Source organism: Macrobrachium rosenbergii, chromosome 22, assembly GCF_040412425.1.
Source record: "Macrobrachium rosenbergii isolate ZJJX-2024 chromosome 22, ASM4041242v1, whole genome shotgun sequence".
In the NCBI taxonomy this organism is placed as follows: Eukaryota; Metazoa; Arthropoda; class Malacostraca; order Decapoda; family Palaemonidae; genus Macrobrachium; species Macrobrachium rosenbergii.
The window spans coordinates 227,127-252,318 of NC_089762.1; the positions used below are offsets into that span (position 1 = coordinate 227,127).

Genomic DNA, 25,192 nt, shown 5'->3' on the forward strand with positions numbered 1-25,192 from the left:
GGATACTTTCTTGCCTACTGACTGCCCGATATAACTGTAGGACACTAACGCCAGATATTTCACTTCACTGCAGCTTTCGCTTGCGCTGCATCTCGTGGACTTTTCTAAACTAATGATTATTTCCGTCGCTTATTAAGGAACATAGAAATCTGGACGATCTCATTACATCACAAACTGCAATTTCATCAAATTATAGGCGACTCTGCCGACTTTCATGACATCCAGATTAATGGGAAAAGTTAATTATGACGATGCTGATGACAAAAGTGAAACGCAGATACGAACGATGAAAATCTGATTCTCCGAAACAAGAGGAACTGTTTCACACATGTCGTAATTCCAATTTCATCAGGGGATATTTTGTTTCATTCTGTTAATATGTCACATCTGTTGAAACTATTATTTGTATTTAAAACGCCGAGCTACCGATAAATCTTCATAAAGTACCCTTTTATATGCAAAACAGATAATCGGTCATAGGACTTTTTTGTTAAAAAATATCTGCATACAATTAAGAGTGAAGTACGGTCCCCCAATTAAATGGGCGGTAAGAAAAAGAGATGAATTTTACCAAGACTTCATCTAATAATGTTCTGTTTTCCAAATGTGTAGGTAAGTTATTCTCTAGAACATGAAGACAGATATTTCATAGTGTAAAGCAGTGGTTCTTAAGCCCAAGGTCGCGACCCAACAAACCATTTCAATGGGTCCCCAAGGATTATAATTTTATGGGCTTATTATTTCCCCAGTACTCTTATTATAATTATATTATTATTAGGGAAAATATTGTATAAAGAATACATAATTCATTAATATCTAAGCAGAACATTATAGGGACATAGAACTTTTCTTCCTCCACAGTGGTAAATCACAGCCTGATTATACATTTAATTTCATATCATGAAACAAAAACATTTTGGTTTTCTTAATGCTAGTTCACGTACTGTTTCGTTCTCATGGATCCTTGTTATGCAGACGTGCTACTTGCATTAATAAAAATCTCTGCGTGTAATTTTTGTTTCTGTAACACGTTTCATAAGCATAATTATAAAAAAAGAAAATGTTGATGAGGGCTAGGGTCCCCTTGGTTAATTTGGACAAGATTTTGGTCACTGCCAAAAAAGGTTAAGAACCTCTGGTGTAAAGACTAGCGAAGAACACAAATGCTCACTTACCTGCGTGCCCCAGAAAATGTCGATCCTGTGCCAGCGATCATCGGCCACGGCGGAGCCATTGGCAGGACCCAAGAAGACAGGTCCGGTGCCCAGGTCAAGCAACAGCTGAGGGTGCCCGCTCGTCAGCTCCAAACTCAGCACGTCTTCCTGAACAAGAGGACTCTCTCACAATCAAGAAAGACCAGGCCGTTTGTAATATTAGTAGTTTGCTCACTTACAGCTAAGGCGGATGGTGTGCTATTTATAAACTGAAGAGGATGTTTGCTACGATGCTGTTAGATCAGTGGCATTTATTAAAAATTATTCAAGGAAGCACGAGTCTTGAAATGGAGAAGCATAACCACAGCTATGTATAGGTACAAATATAATCAAGGATAAGTCTAAACACATAGCTTTCGGGAGTTCGATTCCCCCTTTTTAATCCAGAAAGCTCCCTGTTTAGCTTAATTTTAAAATACATTTGTATTAACACATAACTGTGGATTCGTTTCTCCATTAATGGCACTGGTGTTCAATCCATACTTGCAAAAGGAAATGGCATACGAGTAAGCACTGGCGGTAAACGCTCTGAAATTAAAATCTGATGATGGCCTTGAAAATATATATGTCAGGCTACAGCCACGCGAATTGTTTGCCTGCGTGGATGAAACACGTTATCATTATCAGGAAAGAATGAATGTTTTGGTAATACGAATACTCCACGGCAGAGAGATATTACTAGACATGTCTGAAACCAACAATGGACACTTTGCTGATTAAATGTTACCTGTAAAATCCTACTGTGTCAAGTTTCTTGTCTCTGGGAGTGAACGTATGAAATTACTTTATATTCCATTTTTGGGGAAGAGTGAATTTGAAGGGTATGTAGACTATAACTACTTTTTATACAAAAAGAATACGGAAAATAACTTCACTCCTCTTTATCTTAAGACATTACGTCCAGTATTCTTCTGGGGTATTTTCAATTATGACTTGTTAATTAGCTAAGTTTTCTACTCCGCGTAAAGAGTCGCAGTTCTGAAACCTGTAAAAGAAAGTGCTGATTAACCAGAAGCTCTGGTTTCAGCGAAGAAATTCATTAAAAGAAATTCTACATTCACACCTGTAGTCAATCTTTTATCCACCGTTCCCGACAAAACTCCATCGCCAGGGGAATGTTTTCTTATTCTGCTTTTAAGCTGCCACTCCAAGATCTTATTACTTGGCCAAGACTGTCGCGTTCGTAAAACCGAATTCTTTCATTGAAACGATTCAACTCAGGGAAATAACGGAGGCCCACACGTCCTTTTTCATATATATATATATATATATATATATATATATATATATATATATATATATATATATATATATATATATATATATATATATATATATATATATATATATATATATATATACATATATATATATATATATATATATATATATATATATATATATATATATATATATATATATATATATATATAATCTAACCCTTCAGGATTCGCAATAGAACTGAACTTTCCGTGCCTATGCGCACACGCGCATGTAAGTGCACTTCAAACTTCTTAAAATGACGATCGTATTTGGATTAATGGGTCTAAGAAATTTACTAGCAATGTAGGTAGATAGTTGGCTCTCTCTGTCTCTCTCTCTCTATATATGGAAATAGTCGACACACAATCACGTGTGGGGCAGAAATAAATTTCTGACTCGCATCAGGATCAAAGCCAGGCCTTTCAATTGAAAGACCTGGGTTCGATCTTGATGTGAGTCTGAAAATTATATATATATATCTATATATATATATATATATATATATATATATATATATATATATATATATATATATATATATATATATATATATATATATATATATATATATATATATATATATATATATATATATATATATATTAGTCATTTTCTCTAGAAAAGAAAACAAAATATAAGACTCACTGCCATATTCATCTGTTAACTGTTAAGAATGATGAAACTCCTGTGCAAATAACTTTCACAATGCTAGACTATCTTGCACGCTATCTATTGCTTCCTTGCATGTTTTCTCGACATAGCCAAACCACCTCAAAATACTCCGATCTATCTTTTCACCTGGAGCAGCCTTTTTCCCATTACATACCTCAACTTTCCTCACCTTCGAACCTTGATTGCTTCACATAGTATTCTGTCAGTTCATGTCAACAGCCTCTATGATTTTTTTGATTCACATTCAAGATCCATACATTACTTCCATTTTAGAGACTTGGTTCATGAATCCCCTTACTCATGCACACTTCTGCTTTCTTTGCAACACTTTCTGATCTTTCAAAGGAGCGTTCTTATGTATTTGCTTTGCCTATTTCATGACACATCTCCTACGGGCATTTATAGAATTTCTAATGCTGCTAAATCTGCTTTTAATACTTCACCAGTCTCCATCGTATCAATAATCACTGCAGCATCTCAGTGGTTGTCACTGCTTATATTCACTTCCAAGCCTTTCTCTTGGAAACGCTTCCACAAAGTCTCTCTAGGCTCTGTAATTTTTTATTCACAATCAACAAGCAACTCCATCATCTGCAAACATCAGCTACACTACATTCCAGTCCCTATCCATTTTCTTACCCATAAATTTGCAACATCTTTTCCCCTTTTCTTGACCTTTCCCATTACACCACCCATAAAAATATTAAACACAGCACACACACACACACACTGGTTTAAGACCAAGTTTTACCCAATACTAGGCAAGTCAGCTCCATAATCTATTACAGTCTTCACTCTCATCATAATAAATCTCAGTTGCTCTCAAAAAGGATTTTTGACATCCTTTACCCTTGACATTCTTAACATCACTTATCTACTGGTTTTAGAATAATCTTCTAGTTTCATGCGCACTGCATAAGGCATTTTTCCTTCAATACGGAACTCCTTACAAAGGTGTGGAACCTTCAAAATTGGAAACTTCCACAACAATAGCCGCTTCAAACCCCTACATAAAATGGCCATCAGCGCTGTGACTCGACACACACTGTAGCATTCACCAATATATTGCTCGCACTTTCATTTCCTACATGTTGACGCCCTTCCTTCCCAATACATCTTTCACCCCTTTAACATCCGTTTCTAGTTTTTTCCATCCTCCTTCCTCCTAACCCGTCCGAACTGTATGCGCTCCTCACAAACGTATCATCCTTCGTTCTTCCCACATGACTGGACAATCTCAGAGTACTCTATTCATCGTTTGACCTGTGAGAGTCCTTTTATCACTCCTATGCAAGTCCACAATTTTCACATTTTCGATCATTCTTAGACAACAAATACTTCATAAACAATTCATCTCTGCAGTGTCCACCTCCTTCCTTTGTTCAACGTCCACACTTCAATTCCATAAATACCAACCTTGGCTCCCACAGACTTCAAGTTTCCTCTTAAACATTTGCGCACATCTTGTCGCCTTTCTTACTTGACCTACTTTGTGATTCGCCTATTACCTCATCCTACCAATGTCCAAAATCTTTCCCGGAATGGCTATTCACGCAACTGATGAGGCGCGGGATAAAACTGTGTTCCTCCCTAACGATGGACAGGTCAAGTGGTTGTGAAACGTTCCGAGACTGTTTGTCGGACTACGTGATCGCTTAAGCAACTTTAAATTGATTCACTCAGTTTGCAGAGTAATTAATTGTATTTTCCTCCTAAAATATTTATTTAAAGAAATGCTTACTGATTGACCTATATGTTAAACTAAGACAATGCATGCCATGGAACAGCTGTTTGGTGAACAGTTATAGTTTTATGAATAATTCTGAGATGTAAAATACAGCCTCCAAGAACGATCAGTTTAACAGAAACGGCCAATAAAAAGATTTTTCATGTAAATTACTTGACTGAGAAAGTGTATTTCAGTCAAAAGCTCTGAAGTTTATGAAGTCTTTGAGTGTTTAAATCTAATGTTTATCGTCTAATTCTGCCCAACTTCTGGAAAAATACTGGCATCTGAATCACTGACAAGATAACAGCAAAGGTCATTCACTATGGTATAAGACTGTTAATAAAAGCTGAACATATTACAATATTACAAAAGATCTGCAGGAAGACGCGATCCGATGGTTACAATTACGTGGGGTGTGAAACATGATACTAACATGTATAAATATGTAGAATCTACTGGTCACTTTTACCAGATACATACGTAATTGTAATAGCCACAATGCCCTCTTAACTTCTCCAATTCTTCGTGCTTTTTTGGATATACTTGTCACTACAAAGCCGTAAGATCCAAACGCAAGAAATTGAAGAGACTGTGATGCCTGGTGACCACCTTGTGATTATGGTGATGCGGGTTCGTTTCCCGCGACCGGGCCTCACAGTCTCTTCAATTCCTTGCGTTTGGATCTTACGGCTTTGTAGTGACAAATATATCCAAAAAAGCGCGAAGAATTCGAGAAGTTAAGAGGGCATTGTGGCTATTACAATTACACATGTATAAATATAACTTACAATGAAAAAAATCAACATACTTTTATCTCAAAGGTGCAAAGGTATAAAAGGGATAACATATATATTAACGATCATACTGGCATTTTCTATAACTTCCTCAAAGGTAAGATCAGTCTTAGGGTACGTCCACACTAAAGTAAAACATTTCGAAAAGACACTACGGCAACTAATCGCATACATGTCACAAACAGGTTGAAAACAAATCACCGACCGAAAATGGAGAACGAATTTTGGGCGAATGCTGGATAATCGTATGAAGCACTCGTCAGGACTGCCAATAAGCCGACGATTTGCATCCAATCAGCTCGTGATATGCGTTTATGACATACTAGACGAACCTTTAGACATATGAGAGAGAGAGAGAGAGAGAGAGAGAGAGAGAGAGAGAGAGAGAGAGAGAGAGAGAGAGAGAGAGAGAGCTAGTAACACCGACAGACCTGCAAGTGACGTTGCTGCACACTGACTTCGAAGAGGTCATGTCTCGGTCCCAAATAAAGAACGAGGCAGTCCTTTCGCTTCGTTCTGATTTCCAGGGTTATGTGGGCTACGGGAGACGGTGGTATGGGCGCCAGCCAGGCCCAACCGCTCCCTCCGAAGTATCGGCTGAGTTGCTTGCAGATTGATCCCACGGTGCCTGCAGGACACACGCATCTGTACGTGACGGTGAGATTTCGTTCGTCAATCATACGGGTTTCTCTAAATTTAATACTATGTCCTAAGGACAGCTAATGCATGCCTGTATGCAGTTACGGGTAACAAGACCTCGTGATGGCAATACTACCGATGAGCTAATTGTCTGATCACTTAGGACAGATTTTCTTGCATTGTTAAGGAAAATGTATTGACAAAGGGAAATTATTCATTCGCCTTAGATTACAACAGGTTCATTTAGCTTCAGATTTTTCTTGACATTCGAAAAATGATCTTTTCTTTCACTCTGAGCGCACAGAATCCTAAACATCACTGCACAGTTATAAATCTTTGCGGATTATTTATGTACACAAGAATTCAGAGCAAAATCTGTTCTGAAACAAAATGGTATTTGATTACGGTGCTTTGTGATATACTGATATTACTTTTTAACGTTTACATCATGCATTATATATCATTAATGACTGGGAGAGACCAGATACCTCGTAAGATGAAAACACACCCCTTTTGAAACGAGTAACTTTAAAAACTTGAGAGGTTTTTCCCTCTAAGTATGAAATAACAGAACAGCTAAAGAGCTGATAAAGGTGAGAGTTTGAGCTGCATTTTTATGGAACAGGGTGAAATATTTAGAAAGCAGACAGGCAAATGCGTAGAGGATGAATCACAAGGCCCTGAAATGAAATTCTAATTCAAATATGCTATGAGAACCTGCTGGCAAATAAAGAAATATTTTCTTCGCAACATGTCAAAGATCCATTCTCATAATTCTTGTCAGGATGAGTGTTTTTGTTAAACAGGATCAAATACAGAAAGGCAGCGGACGATTTATGGACAGAGAATACTAACTCAAGTGAGCTAGAGATATGGCTGGCACAAGGTCAGTTTAACCAAAAAGGAGGCGTGAACGAGTATGAACCACCTCTGTTCGCTGTACCTTGGTCCAGAAGAGCCTGCAATGCACCGCCCTCCGTTGAGACAGGGATTTGATTGACAGACGGACAGATGCTTCACAGTAGCAACATTCGGATGAGGCCCAGACGCCGAGGCATCGTTGCTCTGAACCTGATTTTGAATCTGGTGTTGATGCTGGTGATGGCGATCATATTTCGTTTTTCTGTCACAGTCGCAGCCACTGAATTTGGTCACCAAGCGAGGTGTGACTAGGGCTGTGATATTGGCATCTACCACCCAGACTAATTCCTCCTTCTCTTCTCCTTTGTTTCCTCCTCCTCCTCCTGCTTCGACAGAACTGCTGGGCTCTCTTGGTAGGGGAAGAGACACACAAGAACCCACGCCCACGTCTACGATTTCCACGCCCGATTCTCTCGAGACCTGCAAATTAGCAAAGATAGACTCTGTAACTCTCGCACGCGTAGATTTTTGCTCATATACACATTTAAGGACATGAAATACATGCACAAGGTTCAGTTAGCTGTCGAGTGCCGTGCCTGGTGTTCGTTCTTCAGATACAACCGACTTTTCCTAACTGATCACTAAATTCGCGTAAAAAGCTGGTGATTCATATAATAAAAGATCATGAAATAAACATTTCTTGATTTTTTTTTGCAAAGTCAGTTCGCTCAAACAGCATGATTTTTACGGCTTCAGTTCCACAAGCGAATATCTGGACATAATCAGTAACTGTGCAAACTCCTTTCCCTGTAAACTGACGGCGAGACGATTGGAACTGAAGCAAAACTTGAGCGTCCCAGACAACGCCAGTTTGGTTTCATCGTTAGGCAGGGCACGATGCAAACTGCGGTATCGAAGCTTCCTCCGAAACGCGTTTTTAATCCCGACATTCTCGTAACAAGGAGCAGTGCGGTAACATTATCATTAAAGAACCCTCGCGGCATTGCACGAGCCTCATTGAACCAGGTCTCCGGCGCTCATTTAGCGATAAAGACGTAACGATAAGACTGAAATAGATTTTTCCGACGAGGCCATGTTAAGTTCACCGAGATGATTCATCAGAAGATAATGAGGATGGTATATTTCACAGAAAAATCGCGCTATGAAAAATGCAAATAAGCAATTTATATATAATTACAAGCATTCATCAGTCGTTAGAGACCTAATTACAAATGCCTGAGAACTGATAATGATCCAGATATCGATGACATTCAAAATTGAAGAAGGAAATGGAACGCTACCTGAAGTCTGTGTAGAAGCAGCAGGTGATCCAGGGGATGAACAGGGCGCGCTGACAGCCACAGACGAGTCCCGTGGGATCTCTTGGTGTTGGGGACACTGACAGGATCCCCTTCCAAGGACACAACAGACACGTCCACTCCAGCGAGAGAAATCATTGAGGTTCTGAGAAGGTCAAGCGGTGAAAATCTCGTGCCCTAACAAAAGATAAAAATAGTCTGTCTTAAGTTTCCGGTAAGACTTTTTTATTTAATCTGGAAGCAAATTTGACGATATTTAGAGCCACTAACCACATATTTATATCTTTCTAAGCACTTCTGAATACTAAGATCAAAATTCGCAGAGGCAATATTTCACGAGACATGTGAGCGTATTTGTTGCAATTTTAGATCTAACTTGCTCTGTGCCAAATAGCCCCTTACAATGGATATGAGCCCTGATTTGTTCTAACTTAATTCAAGGCAGTCTTCGATTTGGTTATCAATACAGGTCTTATACAAATTTCGTCAACTAGGCGTTGGAAGATATGGAATGGAATGGAATGGAATATGGGGCCAGTGAGGTCATTCAGCCCTGGAAGTTATGATAATTTATCTCATTCAGTTTTATTTTTCTGTAAAAGAAAACTATTGTGCCGGCTCTGTCTGTCCGTCCGCACTCAGATCGTAAAAACTACTGAGGCTAGAGGGCTGTAAGTTGGTATGTTGTATGTTGATCATCCACCCTCCAATCATCAAACATACCAAATTTCAGTCCTCTAGCCCCAGTAGTTTTTATTTTATTTAAGGTTAAAGTTAGCCATAATCGTGCATCTGTCAACGATATAGGACAAGCCACCACCGGGCCGTGGTTAAAGATTTATGGGCCGCGGCTCATACAGCATTATACCAAGACCACCGATAGATAGATGTGTTTTCGGTGGCCTTGATTATATGCTGTACAGAAAACTCGATTGCGCTGAAGAAACTTCGGCGCATTATTTACTTGTTTTTTTTTACAGAGATCGATAACCGACGCTTGTTCTTCATTGTCTTAGAGAGGCTAGAACTATCTTGCCTGAGATTCCTCAGGGCATTGTCACAGTATGCAAACAGTGCAAGTATTGCTACATTTTTTTGTAATCTCCCCTAATGTAAAATAAAATGGCTGCTGGGTATTATACAGATTTAGAATGGATCAGGTAGTGGTTTAGCCAGTGGGGTGACAATTCTGCTTCTACTCCATTAATGATGTGGATAAATAACATATATATTGTCATCTTTGACTCCAGGTTTCTTTCGGAACACCCAGTGAGACTTACGTCGGATTCTTAAGGAAAAATATTGCCTGTAGGATTATAACTATAGGACTATAACTACATTATAACTACACTACTGTAATGGGCGCATTAGAGTTATGTGCTTCTGGTCACTGAAATATTGTTCCGTAGTCTTCCGAGGCCTCAACCTTCAAGAAATACGAATTCCATTGATAATCTAGAACATTGTTGATAGATATCCCTTGAGTGCATGTACTTGTGGGATCCGTGCTTAGAAGAACAGTACAGAATTTAGGCCACAGGCCAAGCGCTGGAACCTAAGAGGTCCTTAAGTACTGAAAGGGAAACTGAGAGAAGGTCTGGAAGGTGTAACAAGAGGAAAACCTCGCAGTTGCACTATGGGAACAATGGTTAGAGAGGGTGGAAAGTTATAAGGAAGAAAGAGAATATGAATGGAAGTGGTAAAAGGTTTCTAGCTGAAAGGAGTTTTTAGGGGCCGAAGGGACACTGCGAAAGAGCCTCACTGAGCCGCCCACGGGGTGTTTCTCATTTTGTAGAGCCTCAGTGCCTGTTCTGCTCAACTCCTCCCAGCAGTGTCATGGATTGTAATGTTCGTAAATTTCCGGCAATTTATAAATATGATTTCAAAATGTTGGGTTCATTTCCAGAAAATTTTATGATAAATATCACCCAATGCTCTTGTATCTATATCGATTATTATTTCATTTTCTCTTTCCTAAGATACGGCCATTTCATTCGGAGGCAGTTTCCTTAGCAAGCAAATGGCCGTTTTCTCCTCTTTCAAATGAATCTTAACTTAATAAGTTGATAAACTATCTCATGACAGCATGTGAAAAAATCAATAAAAACGATATATAGATAAATACGAATTAGTGACTCACTTAGTCAATACAGAGCTTTAGGACTGAATCGTTCAAGTCAATCTCAGAAATATTAAGGCAGAGGAACACGGCGCTTGAAGATAGCAATAAACGTACGAGCGTCAGTTTCTCAGAATCGAGTTGAAAACAACTAAAATATATTTGTAGCTTATATATGACACAAACCTCCTACTAAATCTTGAAAGTATCATAATCCATAAATTACACTGCAGGGACTCTTCTAGTCTTACCATAAACGTAAAAAAAAAAAAACTATAGTTGCTGTAATGTTACTGAACGTTGTACAGGCAACCTAGAAACTACTCCAAATCGACGGTTTCCACGAACGAAGCAACTCAGTCTGGCGCCTGGTGTTGTGTGCCAGTGGTAGGTCTGGTGAGAGATTTGAAATGGGTGGCATCATAAACTTCATACTCACAAGCAAGTCATTCTATTGCTACCGTCGATGTGCAAAATGACAGACAGTCAGATAATGCATCGGTTAAAGGTTGGAATACAAGGACACTGATGAAGAGAAGGATACAGTAATACAGGCCAGAACAGATCCCTGCAGGACACTGCAGTGGGTGAAAAGAGCGGGACAAATTTATTGTCATATTTCTGCGCATTTTAGGAATCGGGACAAAGCAGGAATTTCATATGAGGGTGGGGGAGAAAGCGCGCCATTCATGAATCAAATGCTTCAGTGCTCTTTTGTAATCAGCGTACAGAGGGAGGGCCTGAGGTCAAAAGCATGGTATATATAATGAATAAAAGCATTATATCAATTCGGATAGCATTTTGACCTCTGTTCAGACAATAATGCTTTTAGACATGCACTTGATCTTTTCACATTCAAGAAGGAATTTACCCAAAATAGCAGGTATAATTAGGGGATAAGGAAAGTAAACCTTCTCAGAAACAGGATCCAAATATATGGTAATCTGACCTGGCTTTCATGACCCTAGAGACATACTCGTGCTGTTCTTCTTCTTCATTTAGGCACTTTGAATTCTATGACTTTTTAAGGGACGTGTGCATCTATTTGTAATTCATAATGCACCTCAGTTATTCTCGAGAACAGAACTGATTAAAACGTACCTCGTTACATGACACAGACCTGTCCTTATGAGAAATATCCATTTCTGTACGGACTGGAATTGGAAAATCAGATTAGGACCAAAGGCCATGCGCTGGAACCTATGAGGTCATTCAGCGTTGAAAGGGAAATTGAGAGTAAAGGAGGTTTGAAAGGTGTAACAGGAGAAAAAAAAAGGTGTGACAGGAGGGAAAAAGGTGTAACAGGAGGAAAAAGGTGTAACAGGAGGAAAAAAAAAAGGTGTAACAGAGGAAAAAAGGTGTAACAGGGGGACAAAGGTGTAACAGGGGGAAAAAGGTGTAACAGGTGGAAAAAAGGTGTAACAGGAGGAAAAAAGGTGTGACAGGAGGGAAAAAAGGTGTAACAGGAGGAAAAAAGTTGTGACAGGAGGGAAAAAAGGTGTAACAGGAGGAAAAAAGGTGTAACAGGAGGAAAAAAAGGTGTAACTGAGGAAAAAAGGTGAAACAGGGGGGAAAAAGGTGTAACAGGGGGAAAAAGGTGTAACAGGAGGAAAAAAGGTGTAACAGGAGAAAAAAAAAAGGTGTGACAGGAGGGAAAAAAGGTGTAACAGGAGGAAAAAAGGTGTAACAGGAGAAAAAAAAAAGGTGTGACAGGAGGGAAAAAAGGTGTAACAGGAGGAAAAAAGGTGTAACAGGAGGAAAAAAAGGTGTAACAGAGGAAAAAAGGTGTAACAGGGGGAAAAAGGTGTAACAGGAGGGAAAAAGGTGTAACAGGAGGAAAAAAAGGTGCAGCAGGAGGAAAAAAAAGGTGTGACAGGAGGAAAGTCTCGCAGTGGCACTATGAATCAATTGTTAGGAGAGGGTTGAGGAAAGTAAGATGGAAGGAAGAGAATATGAATGGAGGTACAGTAAAAGGAATGAAAGGGGTTGCAGCTAAAGACCGAAGGGACGCTGCAAAGAACCTTAAGTATTGCCTACAGTGCACCACGTGAGGTGCACTGATGACATTGTCTTCTATGAGACATTTCTACACGAAGCACAATAAAAAAATTAATAAAAAGTTTCTTATTATCTTTATTGGTATGTTAAGAAAAGTTAGAAAAAAATTCAAAATAATTAAAACTCAAACTTCCGGATTTTTATGGATTCCCAAAATCGCATCAAGATAATTGCCATCTGACACCTATCATCCTAAGTGCTGCGACTTTTTAATACAGAGTCTCTACACGTACAAACTTCAAAAATCCATATGCTCCTCTTCACGGTATAAAACGAATGGGTTTTGACGCGGAGTCTTTCCGAGGTGCCAATAACAGGCGCTTGAGCATATTCTCCAACCAAAGTGTCGCCATTTGCTGGACATTTCTCGCACGTTCGGAAACACCTGAAACCCATATAGGAGGTATGCGTTTCAAATGATGTTTTTGTCGTTCAATGGTCGTTTTATTAAAAATAAAATCAGCGTTGCATGGGCGGTCCTTTCAGCCCCGTTCTATAAATTCAATACGGGGAATAATTGAAACTGCAATAGTGCATCTCATCAAACGCAGAGAAATTGTTTGGGACGGGGGAATGTGGATGGTATATTGACGTCTTGGAATCCGGTCCCAAGGGGAAATTTCAATACGTTCTTCAACAACTGAAATGACTTGAATGAAAAAGTTAGCGAGGTTTATGAAATAGTTTTTAATGGAGGACAGGCGCCCGTGGAATATTTTAAATGCCCTAACTTTTACTCAGGGCTCGTAAAATGGTTTCGGGTCAAGCGAAACTTTGCTAGAAATATCATGGTAACTCCCACGATATTTCTCGTAAAGGTTCAACAAAGAAGTGAATGTTTAATGGCAATAAGTTTAGGTTTCCTGTACAGTGCACTTGTATTTCGTGATATTACCACAGATCATTGGGTCAAGGAAAGAAATTCTGTTAGCAGTTTTTTTTAGAATACAACACTTAACAGCATTTCTCTCCTTGACTTAATCATTAGTAATATTACTATAAAAAAACGACTTACAGAATTTCTCTCCTTGACCTAAAGTTTATTAGAAATACCACGAAATATAAGTCCACACTATATGGAAAAATAAACTTACTGATATTCTACATCCACTTCTTTATTTACAATGATAATCCTAATAAAGGACCGACTGAGGCGAAACATCATTTTAAGAGCCCTGGTTAAAACAATTCAGCAAATAAAATAATTCCGTAAGCGACTGTTCTTCGTTAGAAACTATCTTATAAAGCTCACTGTCTGAAGCTATCTTATAAAGCTCACTATCTTTTCTTTCCCGTCTCCAGTGTGAGCCACCCGCATTAGAAATGGTTCTGTACAGATTCGAAATCCCGCACCTGAATGACATCAAGAGGAATACTGGAAACACGTAGAAACAATGCTTTCATTTTTGTCGACACAAATACCGTCGGCTCTGCGGGCCTCTAATGTTTCGGGGGAATAAAAAACCCACGGGAGTTGGAGTAAACGAGATACCTGGCAAGCGGTGTGATAAAATCTAATGTGCATTTCACTGGAATTGCCCTCCCCAGAAGGAAAATGGAAACCAATGCTAAGTGTGACGTTCACATCAACATTCTTCCGTTTTTAGTTATAGAACTAAACCATTTGCACTGTAATCTTGGACGCATCAGAATTCTTCTGTATGAGAACAGAATAGAAGAATATAGAATTTGGTTTGAAAGGTGCAACAGGAGAAAAACCTAGCAGTTGCACTGTGCAACATTTGTTGGAAGATGAAAAGTAAGATGGAAGAAAGAGAATATGAAAGGAGGTACAGTAAAAGGAACGAAAGGGGTTGCAGCAAGGGGCCGAAGGGACGCTGCAAAGAACCTTTTTAAGTAATATTAGCCGACAATTGAAGACACTAGCCGGCTCCGGGGGAAATCTGTATACGGAAGAAAGTTAAGTATACCTTAGTTTTACCAGACCACTGAGGAGCTGATTAACAGCTCTCCCAGGGCTGGCCTGAAGGATTAGACTTATTTTACGTGGCTAAGAACCAATTGGTTACTTAGCAACGGGACCTACAGCTTATTGTGGAATCCGGACCACATTATAGCGAGAAATGAATTTCTATCACCAGAAATAAATTCCTCTAACTCTTCATCAGCCGGCCGGGGGATTGAACTCCGGCCCATCGAGTGACAGTCTGAAGCTCAACCGACTCAGCCAACGAAGGGCTTGTATAAGGAAGAGGGTTCCCTTTCATATTGTCAGTTGCTTGGAGAAGCGTTCACTGAAGAAAACTAAAAATATCAATAGACATCGAGTGTCGTGGAAACCGCATAAGATTGAGCATACCTTTTTTTTCTTTTATTCTGCTTTAAAGATGAATAATTTAGATAGATATTTTACCCGAAATATAACGCTTCTACAGTTCGCCCTTTGCTTTTCAACACTGGTAATCTTCGTCTTTATTCCACTGTGTTTGTTTTTAAAACTTGTAAAGGTATATATATATATATATATATATATATATATATATATATATATATATATATATATATATATATATATATATGTGTGTGTGTGTGTGTGTGTGCGCGTGTGTATATACAGTATATATATACACATACATATATATATATATTATGTATTAATATATACATTTTTATATATATATAATATATATATTTCAAAATATTAAAAACACAGTGGAATAAAGGCGAAAATTACCCATGTAAAAAACAGAGGTGAACTAAAGAAGCGTTATATTTCGGGCTAAATATCTATCTTGATTATTCATCTTTAAAGCAGAATAACAAAAAAAAAAAAAGTATGCTCAGTCTTCTCTAGTTTCCACGACACTCGGTGTTCATCTATAATTTTAGTCTTCTGTAGTTAAAGCTTCTTCAAGCAACTTGCATTTGAAAAGAAACGTTTTTCTACAGACAGATTTCTGTTGCATCCCAGTTTATGCTGCAGTTGGTTTGGTTATACGAGTAAAAATGGAAGAATGCTGATATGAGCATCACACTTAACATTGGTTTCCATTTCTCTTCGGGGTGGGCAACTGCGCATTAGATTTTATCGCACCGCTTGCCAGGTATATATCTCGTTTACTCTAATTCCTCTGAATTTTTTTCGCCTGAAGCATTAGCGCCCGCAGAGCCGACGGTATTTGTGTTGACAAAAATGAAAGAATTGTTTCTGCGTATTTTCAGTATTCCTCTTGATGTCATTCAGGTAAGGGATTTTTGAATCTATTTCTGTACTATTTTTAATGGGGGTGGCTCACACTGGGGACTGAAAAGGAAAGTTAGCGAGCTTTATAAGATAGTTTCTAATGAAGGACAGTTGCTCACGGAATATTTCATATCCCCTATCGTGAAATGAGGTATTGTCTCAAGCACAAAGTCTGTGCGCGTGTGTTTCTGAGTTTATGTCTCTGTGTGCGCGCGTTTTTTGTCTGGTGCGTTCTTGTATTTGCGTATTCGCCTACTCGTTCCCTCCACTTCTGTCGTGGCCTCAATCAAAACCACCAGCTTAATTCTTACCTGATCCACGGTAATGAGGGCCTCTGGAGAATGTGAAGTGATCGTGACAGGAACAGCACAGCTGACGGAGTCTCGGGGAATGTTGGAGATCATCACAGTGACATTCGCCGGGACGTTACTCTGTCCGTGGGTGGGATCGCTCACCGAAAAGTGCAGCAGGTACCTGTGACGTTAATTAGAATAGAATACAGAATTTAGGCCAAAGGCCAAGCGCTGGGACATAAGAGGTCATTCAGCGCTGAAACAGAGACTGGCAGTAAAAAGTTTTGCAAGGTGTTAACGGGAGGAAAACCTCGCAGCTGCACTATGAATCGATTGTTAGGAGGGGGTTCAGGAAAGTAAGATGGAAGTAAGAGAAGATGAAAAGGGGTACAATAAAAGGTATGAAAGGGGTTCCAGCTAGGGGCCGAAGGAACGCTGCAAAGAACCTGAAGTAATGCCTACAGTTCACCGCACGAGGTGCGTTGACTGCACTATCCCCCTGCGGGACTGTGATGTTAATGGCAGATTTAGAGAAAGAACTTCGGTAAATATCCAGTGCTGATTACATCCCCTCTGCTAATTCTCTGGTTAAATGCTATCATTGTCATTAGTGGCGTCCTTACCAGAAGGATGGAAAATTTGAGATTCCTTACGCTGAAGGCAACAGACATTCTTTATTTCCAGAGAAACTGTACTGCAAAAAAAAAAAAAAAGAACTGACAGTCACGCAATGCACATCGGATAATTCGGAACTCTAAGCGACACACTTGGAGAGAGTCCTGTACATCCCACGAAGCTGGCTGCGTTAATATATGGATGCTGGGACCATCATATGCTAATGCGAGAGATATGTCTCAATAACAAATTTAATTAATTTCCTCGAAATCGGGGATATCTCGCGCATCGCTTGGTACGGGTGCATCCCACTTAATTTATAGAGCGCCCCTTTTTTACTTCGTGGGAATGAGATGGGTGTCTCATCGAGATTTGGGAATATCAAAACTACCTGTACGAGAGAGAGAGAGAGAGAGAGAGAGAGAGAGAGAGAGAGAGAGAGAGAGAGAGAGAGAGAGAGACCCACTTAATTTATGATGACTGTCTAGTCAAGATTTGGGAATTATATATGAAAACGATCATTACGAGAGAGAGAGAGAGAGAGAGAGAGAGAGAGAGAGAGAGAGAGAGAGAGAGAGAGAGAGAGAGAGACCCACTTAATTTATGATGACTGTCTAGTCAAGATTTGGGAATTATATATGAAAACTATCCGAGAGAGAGAGAGAGAGAGAGAGAGAGAGAGAGAGAGAGAGAGAGAGAGAGAGAGAGAGAGAGAGAGAGACCCACTTAATTTATGATGACTGTCTAGTCAAAATTTGGGAATTATATATGAAAACTATCATTATGAGAGAGAGAGAGAGAGAGAGAGAGAGAGAGAGAGAGACCCACTTAATTTATGATGACTGTCTAGTCAAGATTTGGGAATTATATATGAAAACTATCAGAGAGAGAGAGAGAGAGAGAGAGAGAGAGAGAGAGAGAGAGAGAGAGAGAGAGACCCACTTAATTTATGATGACTGTCTAGTCAAGATTTGGGAATTATATATGAAAACTATCATTACGAGAGAGAGAGAGAGAGAGAGAGAGAGAGAGAGAGAGAGAGAGAGAGAGAGAGAGAGAGAGAGACCCACTTAATTTATGATGACTGTCTAGTCAAAATTTGGGAATTATATATGAAAACTATCATTACGAGAGAGAGAGAGAGAGAGAGAGAGAGAGAGAGAGAGAGAGAGAGAGAGAGAGAGAGAGAGACCCACTTAATTTATGATGACTGTCTAGTCAAGATTTGGGAATTAAATATGAAAAATACCATTACGAGAGAGAGAGAGAGAGAGAGAGAGAGAGAGAGAGAGAGAGAGAGAGAGAGAGAGAGAGAATGATGACTGTCTCTGTCAAGATTTGGGAATATCAAAACTACCAGAGACAGAGAGAGAGAGAGAGAGAGAGAGAGAGAGAGAGAGAGAGAGAGAGAGAGAGAGAGAGACCCACTTAATTTATGATGACTGTCTCGTCAAGATTTGGGAATATCAAAACTACCATTACAGAGAGAGAGAGAGAGAGAGAGAGAGAGAGAGAGAGAGAGAGAGAGAGAGAGAGAGACAGAGACTGCAAGCATTATACATGCAGAATGCACATCAAAAATTAAAATTATACAAGAGAAAGCTTTCATCCGTTGTTCTCATGATGTTGGGCAATGCCCTGACGCAGTCCACTAATCAAATGTGTTGTTTCAACCTGATAAATGTGATGTATTTATATCACGGACCACGAAAGGCAAGTAAAGTAAAATCACTGTTAACGTGCTGAAAATATCTGGGACTTTAAATCTCAAATCATGGCAATCGCGAGAGCAATCCGCTATTTTACGGAAAAAGTCTTATCGTCCATTCAAAGATGACTATGAAAGTCCTTTAAAATTATCGTTCATTCAAAGATGACTCTATGAAGGTCTTAAAACTATCGTTCATTCAAAGATGACTCTATGAAAGTCTTAAAACTATCGTTCATTCAAAGATGACTCTATGAAAGTCTTAAAACTATCGTTCATTCAAAGATGACTCTATGAAAGTCTTTTCAAACTAGACAAAAATTAACCTTACAAGTGCCTAACTGAAGCAGTTATTTGTTTAAGTCTTCTGTAATTATACTTACAGGCTCTCTTCTCCTTCAAAAGCTAATGCAATATTGGTTATCTCATTAAAATCAGACTTCGCGTACATATATTCCTGTGTCATCTCACTAAAATCAAACATCGAAAACAGACGTAGGAAGTCGAGACTTGTCTTGTTGTGAGAATATACTTACATTCCCTCCGAGGCATTCCCCTGCATGTGAATGCGCCCCGAATGTTCATCAAGTGAAAATAGGTTGTGCCGCTTCTGATTCCACGCCCAACTCTTCTCTGCAGAGTCCCAGTCGTCCGGGTCATCTACATATATACGGCCGAGGGATATTGTCCCAGTTGCCTCCTGAAGGGGCGAAACCAAGATCTCATGAAACGCCAAGTGCCGTGAGAGCAGGGTAAGCTAAGATAATGCCTATGCTTTACATAATATGAATACTATCTTTATTATTCCATTAAAACCTTGGACCAATTTCAGCTTCTATACTAAGTCGTGTTTCTTCACATTTCCTACTATTCAGAAATACTACGAAATACCCATAAATCGCTACTAATCCTCTGAACAACAACAACAACAATAATAATAATAATAATAATAATAATAATAATAATACAAATTAACATGATTGTGCTCACATTTTTATATCTTCAATAATCACCTCCAGAACAGTTTGACACCTACAGAACCCTACGTAGCCCAAAGCACAACAGCTCTTGGCCTGCCTAACCATCTGTCATTCACAGCTGTTTTCTAATTATGAACATGAGTTTCTGATGTAGCTCCTGAGAGCTCTCCAGACATTTCAACAGCTTATTCTTCGATGCTAAGGGAAGCTTTACCCTTCAAAGAATGCCGGAGGATATGCTCCGCTTCTATGACAAAAGCACTCTTTAACTCGCCCCTGTTTTGAAGAACTGGCGTATCCCGTTTTCTTTCAAGTTCTTGAGTTTTTCAGCCAAAGTGTCTCAGTTTTTGATACTCTATACCATATCAAAATTTCAGCTGTCTGCGTTGTCACATTTTCCAATCAAATTTCCTCAAAAGATAAGCTAATTACAGGCTCTGAATGATATAAAAATCTCTGGAGCCTATTTTTTCAAAGTGGGGAAAAATGGCTTACGCCAGTTCCTCAAACTAGGGACGACTTTTTCCAGCACAGGCGTCAGAAGAGTTCCAAATCCTTCTCCAGAGAAATAAACTTCTACTTTACTCAGCTGACATTTCTCTGAATGCCACGCCATAAACATTAAGCTTATTTTCATGAGAGAAATCTTCAATGAATTTGCAAAATACTGGTCATACCTGCCCTTGACTTAATTGTACTTGGTGATCTTTTTACGAAACCTTCAAATGTGGTGGCTGTATTTTATGTTAAATGTATTATTTTCTGAAATTGTCACCTTGACTATATGAATTGATATTCAAGATTCCACGTATGGGAAAAAATCTAAAATTCTTCTCGGTATTAATGTTCTGATTCACAATTTACTAATTACAGCTCATTCTTTTACACCTCAAGACTTAGCAGTAAACTTTGCAAAGAAAACTCAACCCTTCACTCCGTTAGTCATCACTAAACTGACCTGCGTTATCGGTTAGTGCCCTGAAGTCTGGCTCTAGGTTCAGCAGTCCTGCTCTTCAACATTCCGCTCTTTCACGCAGGGCGCTAATTTACTTATTTGTCTATTTAAGGTCAACTATGAAGCATGCTAATCCCCTCATTTATAATTGAATGCTAAAAATGGCAGCCAGTACGGGGTGTGCTGGGATTTTTCCTTTTCAAACATTCTTTGTAAAAAAATACTTCGTGAAGAACTTGTAAAAAAAAAATGATTTCCTTTGATTATTATTATTATTACAAACTTAATTTACCGTTTACCCTCAGTTTTTTTTAGCAGAGGTTGAAGTATAATATCATTCACTTAATTCTTATTGTTTTTAATGTAGTCTTTTTACGTTCAAAATTGCGATACTCTTCACTCTCATTTAATCTAGTTAAAGAAATTTAAATCTTCCCAAATTTTCTGGAGACAATGACGTTTCCTTGTCTTTGCTTATTATCCAAAGTGGTACTGCGGAGTTTATGGCTTGTTTTCGTGTAAAGGCTTCCGAAATTCTTGGAAAAAGCCACTCTTCTGAAGAACTCACGACGGGACAGTCGCTCTCTATCGGATTCAGTTTTTTTATTTTTTTTTTTCAAATCGAGACAGTGCTCCTGTTCACTTGGGCATTTTCTGGAAACTCCTTTTGTTTTCTCTAATTCTTTAATTGTTTTTGTTTGATATTTGTTTGGTTGCTTTAGACGTTGTGTTTTCGTAGGATTTTCTGTAAATCACGTTTACCTAATGGTTCGTTTTATGACCCCGTATAAAACTCTGAAATTTTTTTGTTTTTTTATGGTTTGAAAATTTCCTGAGAACGAGTCGGAACATTACGCAAAGTTGTAATTGGTTCTTTCACGTTGGAAAAAAAAAAAAAAAGAGTAGGTCCCAACGAATTTTCTGTCATGTAATGAGAGTAGTTGGGTTCATTCGATTAAAAATGTGAATTCCTATTCTTTATGGCTGTATTACCTAAAAAAAAAATTAAGAGAATACTGAAACCTACTGAAGAATATAAAGATTTCGTCCTCTCAAAATGCCATCAAAATCAATAACTTTAACTTATTAACACTTATAATAGTAAATATTCTACAAAGCTAAAATGATGACCAATAAATAACAAATCCGTTCTAAAAAATATCGAGCCAAAGAGAAGTGATATTTAAATACAGCCGACCTTACCAACATTTTTATTTAGAACCAGTATCTTTGATGATTCTGAAAATATATCAGGGCCAACATGCCTGAAGTGGAGACTCCTACTAAAGAACAGGAAATAACTGCGCAGCAAAAATGCAAAGCTGCTTTTAAAGGTGAGAAACACCAGTGAAATGTGAAGTCCAATTTGATACTTTGAGCGGTGCGATTTTTTCTGATACAAAATGCCTAAAAACAACGTGATTTTTCATTGGTAACTTTTCAACCCCCACAGATATTGATCAACTAAACGTGGCTTATTAACAGCCATCATTACGGGAAGTTTAGACTGAGAGAAGATTAGGAGGAAGAGGAAATAAAAAGAACATATCCCAAATAAATTGAAAAAATATATATATATAATATTCCCTGAGGCCAACATCTTATCTTCGTTCGGTAAGATATAATTGTATTACGTCCGAGTTACCACTGAAAGATTAAGAGTGAGAGAAAATAAAAAGAAGAAATTCCAAAATAATTGAAAAAAAAATGGATATAATATTCCTTATCTTTGCTCGGTAAAATATAATTGTATTACGTCAGAGTCACCAATGAAATCACTTACAACAGTACAAAGGCAAGCCTAGAAAGAACGAGACACCCTTCCTCATAAGAATTGAACTGAATACAGAATTTAGGCCAAAGGCCAAGCACTGGGACCAATCAGGTCATTCAGCGCTGAAATGGAAATTGACAGCAGAAAGGTTTGAAAGGTTAAGTAACAGGAGGAAAACCTCAAAGCAGTTGAAGAAGCACTATGAATCAACTGTTAGGAGAGGGTGGAAAGTAGGATGGAAGAAAGAGAATATGAAAGGAGGCAAAGTAAAAGAAACGGAAGGGGTTGCAGCTAGGGGCCTAAGGGACGCCGCAAAGAACCTTGAGCAATGCCTACAGTGCACCGCACGGGGTGCACTGACGGCGCTACCCGCCTCCGGGGCTTTCTCGTAAGAGGGGAAAGAAGCGCAACAACACTCACGGAGAACTTCGTGACGCTGATGGTTTTGGACGCAGGTTTCATGGCGTTGTCGTTGACGTCAGCCACGGTGACCGTGATGGTAGCGGTGGTCGTCAGTCCTTCGGCATCCGACAGGACCAGGGGCACCAGCCTCGTGGGCGACTCCTCGCGATCCATAGCTACCAGGGATTTCAGGACGATTGTTCCTCCGCGTTCAGTATCTTTTTTTTTTTTTTTGAGAAAATAAAAGTTACAGATAAAAAGGTTTAGTATTCTAATTCATTACTTTATAGGAGAGGAAAGAATGATTATCTTTTTGGTTTTAAAATATTTCACCTCACGAAATCTTGAATTACAGCTACTTTAAACCATACGTAGAAGTTTAACTCATAAAATAGTTATAGGGAAAAATGTTTAGTATTTTTATTCATTTTACAGCAGAGGGAGGAAGATGATTCTTTTGATTTTAAAATATATTTTACCTCAAGAAGTCTTCAGTTACAGATACTTTAACCCATACGTAGAAATTTTAAGTACAAAATAGTTTACAGAGAAAAAGGTTGAATATCTTATTCATTTTACAGCAGAGGAAAGAATGATTATCATTTTGATAAAAAAAAAAAATATTCAACCTCAATAAGTCTTAAATTACAGGTGCCTTAAGCCATATTTAGGGATTTAAGTAAAAAATAGTAATCAAAAACACGAAAACAGAATACTGTCCAGAAGAAAGACGGGAAGTTTCTGCATGTTATCTAGATATGTAATTGTAATCTGAGTTGGCCAAACAAAAGCATTGTTGTCCATAAGTGAGATAAACTGGAGGTCATTAAAAGAGCGGACAATATAGGAATTCTAATAAGCACTGTTTGGCAGTTTTGAAATCCTTGGCAAAGACGACAATCTCACCACGTGATCACTTATATCAGAACAAGAGGTGACTTCAGAGTCAAGCAGTACGGCAGTGAAATTCACCTATTAACTACTAAATCTAGGAGGAACTCACCTACGCTTCGTAGACCTACACAGGAAGCTCATTTGCAGTGAGTGACGCCCATTTCCATTTCGTCTGCATTCGCTTATTTCCTGGATATTAAACACCCCCTACACTACAGTACCCCTTCCATACAATACAGCTAGCACATCTTCCCAAAGTTCGAGTTTAGTGCAGACATTTCATCAACTTATTCTCCCCCATTTTCTCCACATGACCGAGCATCGTTTCCACATACATGAACGTATTTGATTCTTCCTCTCCATTCCTCATTTTTTCAGCACTTTTGCTGCATAATATTCAACCCATCTCACCTCCACCTTTTCCTAAAATTCGGATCCAACATGCAAAACTCACTTCCGTAAGGATGAGTTGGCTCAGCAATCCATTCATACATTCCAAGTTTGGTTTCCATAGATTTTCAAAACGTTTTCTTGAGATGCTGCTACTTTATTTGCTTTACCCGTTCTGTGAATCACCTCTTCTCTTTTCTGTCATCATTTATTGCTTTGATGACATTTTCCTTTTTCCATTATTAATTCTGATACTCATTTCTCCATCTTCTCAGTATCCACTTCATCACATAACCTTCCTCTTGCTAACATTTTTGTTTCACTGACTTCCTCTAGGCCACTTAGCTTCCATTGGCTATAACCAGTTAAATCTATATCACTAGAAAATATCAACCACTCCACACTCCATTCCCTGACCCGTTTTCATCTCTACGAATGTTCACCTGCATGGCTTCTCACTTCATTCCATCCATTACAATACTAAACCCAAATGTAGACATGATGCAAAAATGTCTTCGGCCCACTTTTACATCCAGACAGCCGCTCTCATATCTTCATATGTTGAAGCATCATTCACTTTTTTAATATCACTTTTTATCGTTGCCAACCATTACTGTCTTCTACACGTACATCATCAACATCCTCCAGGAATAATTAAGATGTGACAACATCTTTATTAATTCTTTAGGTCCATGAATGATGACAGACACGGTTTTAGTTTTCTGTAAAAGAAAACTATTGTGACGGTTTTGTCTGTGCGTCCGCACTTTTTTCTGTCCGTCCTCAGATCTTAAAAACTACTGAGGCTAGAGGGCTGCAAATTGGTATGTTGATCATCCGCCCTCCAATCATCAATCCGAACAAATTTACAGCCCTCTAGCCTCAGTATTTTTTATTTTATTTAGGGTTAAATTTAGCCATAATCGTGTTTCTGGTAACGATGTAAGATAGGGCACCACCGGGCTGTGCTTAAAGTTTCATGGGCCGCGGTTCATACAGCATTATACCGAGACCACCGAAAGACGTCTATTTTCGTTGGCCTTGATTACACGATGTAGAGGCTGGACATAAAACTCGACCGCGCCGAAGAAACTTCGGCGCATTTTTTACTCGTTTCTTTTTGCTCTCAAGCCTCTGAAAAACTCGCTTCATTAGAAACCCCTCCCTGATCCGGCAGCCTCCTTTAAATAACCCTAGATTACTCTTCCCTGTCAGTTCATTAGTTGTCTGTCTTAATTCTTGTCACTGATTTCTTTTCCAACACTTCCCCCTACCCGAGTTTCCACCCTCTCGCCGGCCCCTGAATAC

General features: G+C 38.8%; 1 protein-coding gene across 1 annotated transcript in view; it reads right to left on the reverse strand.

Annotated features, from left to right (window-relative positions):
• LOC136850505 (putative neural-cadherin 2) overlaps positions 1-25,192 on the reverse strand; it is a 168,717-nt gene that overhangs the window by 25,886 nt on the left and 117,639 nt on the right. The window contains 7 exon segments of the mRNA XM_067124074.1: positions 1,176-1,322; positions 6,104-6,317; positions 7,255-7,652; positions 8,474-8,668; positions 16,185-16,347; positions 19,026-19,189; positions 22,619-22,818. Of these exon segments, the coding sequence (XP_066980175.1) occupies positions 1,176-1,322; positions 6,104-6,317; positions 7,255-7,652; positions 8,474-8,668; positions 16,185-16,347; positions 19,026-19,189; positions 22,619-22,818 (1,481 nt within the window).